This window comes from Terrapene carolina, unplaced genomic scaffold (assembly GCF_002925995.2).
Source record: "Terrapene carolina triunguis isolate 2854851 unplaced genomic scaffold, T_m_triunguis-2.0 Scaffold66, whole genome shotgun sequence".
Lineage (NCBI taxonomy): Eukaryota > Metazoa > Chordata > Testudines > Emydidae > Terrapene > Terrapene triunguis.
In genome coordinates, this window is record NW_020664417.1 from 62,075,539 (window position 1) to 62,083,821 (window position 8,283).

General features: G+C 40.5%; 1 protein-coding gene across 1 annotated transcript; it reads left to right on the plus strand.

Moving 5' to 3' along the window:
* Positions 1 to 5,377: 5,377 nt before the first annotated feature.
* Positions 5,378 to 7,774, plus strand: LOC112122853 (toll-like receptor 1). The gene has a single exon (XM_024221560.2). It carries the CDS (start codon positions 5,378 to 5,380, stop codon positions 7,772 to 7,774), a length of 2,397 nt encoding a protein of 798 aa, XP_024077328.2.
* The last annotated feature ends 509 nt before the right edge of the window (positions 7,775 to 8,283 follow it).

An 8,283-nucleotide genomic window follows, 5' to 3' on the forward strand; every position in this document is an offset into this window, starting at 1 on the left:
TTCCACACTCGCCATAATTCACCACCAGATGTCAGGGTAGAGCTCATTCTGACTCTGCTTACATAGTCATAGGATCGTGAAAATAAACAAACAAAAAACAACAACAGAAGTTGGTCCAATCAAAGATTTTACCTCACTGACCTTGTTACTCTAATATCCTGGGACTGACACGGCTACAACAGCACTACATACAGAGATTATAAAGCTTTCATGGCTAATTTTAATCAGACCTTCAGTTTTGTTAATCCCTTGGGTTCAAGCCAATTACTGCAAAAGTCTATTAATCTTGTAAATTTATTAAACTTTGTGCTGATATGCAGATGTTATAAAAGAGAATTTAAGTAAAAGAAAATGCTGTATTTTGACATGCACATTGCAAGGCAATGCAGCGTTCTCAGGGTCAGCCATACACTTGGTTTTTCCCTTCTATGCCTGCATCAGCTGGGGGAATACCGTGCTGGTAAATTGCAGCGCTGCTGTGTCTTCCCAGTTTTCCCATTGCCTTTTTGAACTAAACCCTTCTCTGCCTCTTGGGGATGTCTCTCAGGATAACATTCTCCAACATAAGGACAGCCTGCTGAGGTGCGCATGCATTTACTAACCTTCCCCCTGCTACTGCCTCACCCCACCGTCAGCCCACCAGCAACCCCACAGCCTACCACCCATCCAGCTTTACAGGGGTCCTAAAGAAAGGAAAAGTAAGGTGGAAAATATCTTACTATCTCCAAGTGCACCCCAGAATGGGAAGAGCAGATGGCAACAACATTCCAAAACTGAAATAAAAAGTTAACTTTTTATAATTGTAGGCATGGAGATTAGTATTGGGACAATAATTTCTTGTGCAGGGTCTCTGCTCCCCTGTAGCTGAAATGCCATGACCTTCACAGATAGGGGCCTCATCAGCTGCTGAATATTTGAAAAATCTCTGAAGGAAGCTCAAGAGGACGAGGAAGGAGATGCTGGCTGGAGTAATAAGTTGCAGAAGATCAAGCAATAAAAACCTCGCAACACTGAGTCTTAGAGTCCAGGCCAATTGACTCAGGCTCATGGGGCTTGGGCTGTGGGGCTAAAAATGCAGTGCAGACTTTTGAGCTCAGGTTGGAGCCCAGCCTCAGATGCACACCCCTCAAGGGGTTTCAGGTCCCAGGCTCCAGCCCAAGACCAAATGTCTTCACTGCAGTTTTTAGCCCCACAGCCCAAGCCCCTTGAGTCCAAAACAGCAGACCCAGGCTAGTCGCGGCTGTGCCACAGGTCTTTTTTTTTTTTTTTTTTTAGTGTAGATATACTGCCAGAGGCTTTCGATGGAGCACCTGGACACAAGGGAGCATTTGGAGAATGATGAAAAGACATACAAGAAAGTCTGCAGGACATGATGCAGAAGCAAACAGCTCTGCTGGAGAACACTATGACACTATGTTCAAACCAGCATGCCAACCTAGCCATGGTCTGCAACCTGGGGAGAGCACACGATATTGGGAACCCTCTTTCAGTTCCCCACATGTCAGGCCCTTCCCATGTCACTCCACCCCGCAGGACAAGGGGAACAGTTTTGACCCCCTCACCCCACACATTTTTGTGAGCCAATCAACACAAACGTGAGCACTTAGCACTTGAGGCATGGTCTGAGACAAGCGTCATAGTGTTCTCCAGAGGTTTTAAGTTTGTGCTTGTTATGTTGAATCAAACATGGAAAGGAGGAGGAGTTTGGAAGAAGTGCCAGGAAGCCCTTCTGTGTACATATGGCTAGAAAGCCAGTCAGAGTTGTAGCACCACTGTAAACAGTTCTCTTAATAAAGAGCTTCTCATGTTCTTACATGAAACAGCACTCAGGATCTTGCATATTGAGCCCTGAAAAAGGTTTCAGTACAATGTGAAGTTGACAGTGAAGGTTTTGCTTCCTGTTTTTTGTACATATGACTGAGGAGAGACGTGGTAAATCTCGACATCATCTGTGCTACTATCAGAAACACCCATTGTTACACCATCAGACTTGTCTCAGTATTATTTTAAGCAGTTTGACTTTGGTAAATACTCTACATAGCAGGCAGCTTTACTTCCAGATAAGCCATATGGTCATGTAAGTATCCCATATGTTAAGATGAGCATGTAGACAGTTGTTTGCTTGTATTGAACTCTAGTATCAGTATCTTAATAAAATGCAGTGCGATTCTGTTTGTTAGAAGTATTGAGAATGAGTAAAAAATATTCCACTTTATTTATCTACTTTTTATCTGTGGTCATTATTGATTATAAAAGGAGTTTGCATTTGGAAAGAAATTCACCCCTTGCAGAGGACCAACATGAAGACTTGATATCACTTAAGTCCCGCCTTGAAGGGGTTAAGTGGGACTTAAGTGTTGCATAGGCCTTTTGCTAGCCCTTTGCCCAGGAGTAAATTTCACTTGCTATTGACTTTGTAGGCTGTGTTATGTATATATCCTTCATATTTTGGTGTGTACATGAAGATGCTTTGAACTGGGAGACAAATGTCTTCAGAGAAAGGAGATAAAGAGTATTTAATGGTGAAATGGGCAATAGTGATTCATGCTGTCTCTATTCACCCCACCACCAGACTCCAGGGGGCTGGTGTTTCCTCTAATGTTGACTAGAATTATTTGAATTTTGAAATTTCAGTGAAAATTTTCATCTGAATGTTGAATTTCAACAAAAAAGGGACAAAAATATAGCAAATATCTTGGCAAATTTCCCCCTTTTCCAACCAGTGTAAAAGGGAACTGGAAGTATCACTGCTGCTGCCTCTTCATGTTACCATTCTGTGGTAGGCTGAGCTGCTTCAGTGTTTGACTTTAGCACCCAACAGTGTTATGCGTATGCGGTGCCTGTCTCAGATAACGCTTCACCATAGTTCATACCACAGCAGCATGCTAAATTCAAACACAAGGGACAACAGTGCACAGCTTGGGTCCCTCCACATCCTAGCTGAATCCTCACTTACTATGTCTCCTGACTCCATTTTCCTGCAGCAGTGGGATCACCTTCTTCATATAGATCTATGTTTTACCGGGATTTGGGATCCTCTGCCAACCATGACTCAGATCTGCAGATGAATGGGATCTGCCACTGTTTGGAGGGGGTGTGGGAGTCTCCCTGTCCTGGTGCTTCCTGGGAAATTTCAATATAGCCCTATAGACCAGTCTGAGCTTGATATAAAACCAGCTTCTGCCCTCAGATGCACTCATACAACTCCTATGGGGCAGAATCTGGCCCATATTTTTATAAAACATTGTTTTCCTCAGCAGTTACATTTCCACTTCATCCTGTTACTCTTTTGTTGTTGCTTTTATTAGCTTTATTTTACATGTATTTTTGCTTTCCTTGTCTCAAAGAAAAAAGGGAACTGAGAGATGAGGGGAAGAGATTTTTTATTAGTCTAATCAAATTAGCCTGGGTCTAATTAGGATTATACCATAGAATACTTGATTGTTATTTAAACAAAAATTACTTTAAGGGTGAACTGAAAAGCATTTTACCTGCCTAGAACCAAAGTGCAGGGTTTTATATTTCTCCTGCAACAGTTGATGAGTCACTAATACTTAAAGTCAGGTGTTCATTGCATTAATTACTTGCCTTAGGGTATGTCTGTCATCATCACAGGAGGGGATTGCAGCTCAAGTGGATGCACTGGAGCTAGGTCAAGTACTGGAGCAGTGAAGCTGTGGCAAGCTTCATCATGGGTTAGCCCTGTGAATAATTACCCAGGGTTCTGAGTGGGCTTTTGAAGCCCATACTGAAGTGTGCACTGTGGATTTTCATTGCTCCAGGACCTGAGCTAGCTAGATTGAAGCTAGCTCCGGTATGTTTACTTGAGCTGCAATCACACCCTGTGAGTATAGTATGGACATACACTTAGATGATAGTAATGCCACCAACATTCTTGGCCTGTTGTTGGGCAAACACCTCTTCAAGACGCTTCATAATGCTGAAAAGTTTGGCCATAAGATCACCACATTGGGCCAGTTTCTATCTCCACAATATCTGTCCCCAGGGAGTTTTTAACCCACAGATCCTGCCTTATGCTGTTTTCCTCCTTGACCTTTCTTAGAGATTCTTGGTCTGTCCTGCTGCCACTGCAAGGCAATGCAGGGCTGAAACTAGCAGATGTGGGGGCCTTTGCAGTGCCATGAGGTTAGTACTAGCTTTGTGTGGAATACTGGATCATACAGATACATTGACTACACTATGGTCACACTGTAATCACATTGTTCTACACTTTTTGATGTATTTTAGTTGCTGTACTTAGGAGGAGGGACAATTCTTCCCCAAGCTCACTAGTGCACAGTGGGAATGAACACTCAGCACCATCTCTTTGGTGTAGCCTGCTCTCCCTCGCACAACTGGCTGGCTCCTTGAGCTGGTGTTGAGGGAGTGTAGGGCCATGATTCCACCAACTTTCCTGCCTCTAAACCAGGAGGAGAAACTCCTGTGCTCCTCTGAGGCTATGTCTTCACTACGGGGGGGGTCGATTTAAGATACGCAAATTCAGCTACGCGAATAGCGTAGCTGAATTCGACGTATCGCAGCCGACTTACCCCGCTGTAAGGACGGTGGCAAAATCGACCTCCGCGGCTTCCCGTCGACGGCTCTTACTCCCACCTTCGCTGGTGGAGTAAGAGCGTCGATTCGGGGATCGATTGTCACGTCCCGATGGGACACGATAAATCGATCCCCGAGAGGTCGATTTCTACCCGCCGATTCAGGCGGGTAGTGTAGACCTAGCCTAAGTGTAAGGATTGTGCTTAGCTGACCTTTGGGCAGGGCTGCAAGACTTGTGGCAGCTTTGTCACCTACTGTGTCAGGACCAGGCCAATCTAGAACATCCTATGGAAGACTTTAGATCTGCAGATTCTGGGTCCCAGTAAGATATTCTTATTTACATGAGATTTTTCCTTTAATGCCTAAATACATCAATGCTGTTTCAGTTTGTTTCATTTTAAAGTTTGCTGAGAAGTTTGTATTTGCTCATACCTTTGCGGTTTCTACCTGTATTTTTTTTTAAAGGCATCAGTGTTTGTATCCATCCTACTGAAAAATACTAAATATTTAACAAAATAAAAGCATGAGTCTCTTTGTGCTACTTTACCTTTATACTTAACAGAGAAATTGTCCTTGAGAAATTACCGGAAATAAATAATATGAATTTGATACTAATTTAGAAAAATAATGTGCAGGATATCATTTTTATTATATAAACTATGTGGTGAAATTATACTCTACCATATACCCTCATCTCACTAAAAATACAACAATTTAATCATGCCATTTCTTTTTATAGGGTTGGAGTCAGCACTGAGAAATATTAGACAGAAAACACAATTATCAACATCTTCAAAGAGACAGCATAATACTGGAGGAAATCATGGGATCCACGACAAATATCTTCCTTTTTGCTTGTATCTTTACATTCACATTGTGGAATAATATTCAGCTGTCTGTGGAAAATGAATTTACTGCACACTATTCAAGCAGCTTTCTAGCTTGTGTTCCAAAAAGCCAATCAAGACATACAACAGTGTTGGATTTATCACAGAAAAACATCTCTGAACTTCATATCTCAGATTTCAGTTCTCTGCCTGAACTGCGAGTATTAAATCTGTCTCATAATCTAATCAGAGAGCTTGACTTCAATGTTTTCAAATTCAATGAGAAATTAGAATGCTTAGATTTATCTCATAACAACTTGTGGAATATGTGCTGTCAGACTCTTGCTAGTCTTAGACATTTAGATCTTTCTTTCAATAAGTTTAAAACTTTGCCCATCTGTCAGGAATTTGGCAATATGTTGAACCTGGAATACCTGGGACTGAGTGCCACAATGATACGAAAGTCAGACTTCAGAGGTATTACACATTTGCAACTGCATACTGTCTTCCTAACCTTAGAAGACCTTTCTCACTATGAATCCAAGAGTCTGACAGTCTTAAACACAAAGAACCTTCACATTGTTTTCCCAATAAACAAAAACTTTTCTTTCCCCCTTTTGTATGATGGAATGAACACTTCAGAGAAGTTAGAATTGTCAAATATTAGATATAACTCTACAGATTTCCCTTTCCCTCCTTTTGACCCTTTGAAATTCAAGACACTCAATCTGAGGTTCAACAATGTGGATTTGTCCTGGAGTATCCTTGCGCGAATTTTCATGATTGTTTGGTATACACCTGTAGAATATTTCACTGTGAAAAATTTGACCTTTTCGGAATCTATTCAGAGTATGACCAATACTGACTTTTCACTCTTAAACTATTCGGCACAATCTGTCTATTCAGGTAGTTCAATGAAAGCACTTATACTGGAGCATATTCGTACTAAGGTTTTTTATTTCTCTCAAGATATTCTGTACAAAGCATTTTCAGATATGAACATTGAAAATTTGACAATATCTGATGCGTATATGCCACACATGCTTTGCCCTTCTCACACTAGCCTATTTCAATATTTAGATTTTTCATACAATGCCCTGACAGATGAGGTATTTAAGAACTGTGACACTCTGATTCATTTGAAAATGCTTATCTTACAGAGAAATCAATTAGAGAATCTTTCCAAGGTGAGCTCCATGACGAGTAAAATGAAATCACTGAAACATTTGGAGATAAGTAGGAATTTGCTGTATTATGATGAGAATGAGAACCACTGCCACTGGGTTGAAACTCTGGCTAAACTGAATTTGTCCTCAAACAAATTGACAGACTCAGTTTTTGGATGTTTGCCAATCAACGCTCAAATACTTGATCTACAAAATAACCAAATCACAACTGTCCCCAAAGACATTACTGAACTGAAAGCTTTGAAAGAGCTAAATATTGCATTTAACAGGTTAACTGAGCTACCTGGATGTAGTCATTATAGGGGTCTGGAATTACTGAATATAGAAGAGAATTCAATTCTCACCCCATCATCTGACTTCTTCCATAGCTGTCAAAATATTAGAGAGCTCAGAGGAGGACACAATCCATTCCAATGTTCTTGTGAATTACGAGACTTTGTTAATTTTGAAAAAAAATCAGGCGGAAGGTTGGTTGGCTGGCCAGAATCTTATGTGTGCGAATATCCAGACGGCTTAAAGGGAACCCAGCTAAAGGACTTTCAGTTGTCTGAACTATCTTGCAATACAACTCTCTTGCTTGTTATAGCTCTAGTTGTTACAGTGGTGGTAGTGGCTGTGACATCCTTTCTGTGTATCTATTTTGATGTAATGTGGTATTTGAAGATGATGTGGCAGTGGACACAAACAAAAAGTAGGGTTCGGAAGAGTCACCCTGAAGATCTGCAAAGCATTTTACACTTTCATGCTTTTATTTCATACAGTGAACGGGATTCCCTCTGGGTGAAGAATCATCTGATCCCAAACCTGGAGAAGGAAGATGGGTCTGTACAGATCTGTCTGCATGAGAGGAACTTCATTCCTGGCAAAAGCATAGTTGAAAACATTATAAACTGCATTGAGAAAAGCTACAAATCAATCTTTGTTTTGTCTCCCAATTTTGTCCAGAGTGAATGGTGCCACTATGAGCTTTCCTTTGCCCATCACAAATTATTTAGTGAAAGTTGCAATAGCTTAATCCTCATTTTACTGGAACCAATCCCGCAGTATCTCATTCCTGCCAGATATCACAAGCTGAAAGCTCTCATGGCAAAGAGAACATACTTGGAGTGGCCAAAGGAGAAAAACAAACATGGCCTTTTCTGGGCTAACCTTAAGGTGGCTATTAATACTAACCTGCCAGTGTCCACTGAAATGATTGTGGTATAGAACACAAGATAATTTACCAATTCTTGGATTTTATCTGTGTTAATTTTGCTTATAATGCAACTAGATGTGTAAGAAACTCAACCGATTTACTATGGAATTACACGGTGTTAACCAAATCACTATCTTGCTCATAGTATTCATGATTGTGAACCCACAAATACATGTAATAAATGTAGAAATTATTATTTTCACTTCTATTAGTGAAATCATTGTGTAAAAAGTGTTCTTATATAGTTTGCCTATTATAAAAGGGCAGAAGAGGAAAATATTCATAATAATTCTACTATTTTAATTATTTCATGCTCAGATGTTCAGGGTGAATTTTTTTCTGGAGCTGTGTTCCCTTTAATACTAGTCATAATTGAAAATAATGGAAATGATGGGTGGGTTGGATGCTTTTTAAGGCTGAAATATGTCTACAAATAATTTTGTGCCTGACATGTTTTGAAGTTATGGCCTTATAGAATTGCTCGCTTGTATTAAATAAAAAATAAAAGAAAGTTCTTTCT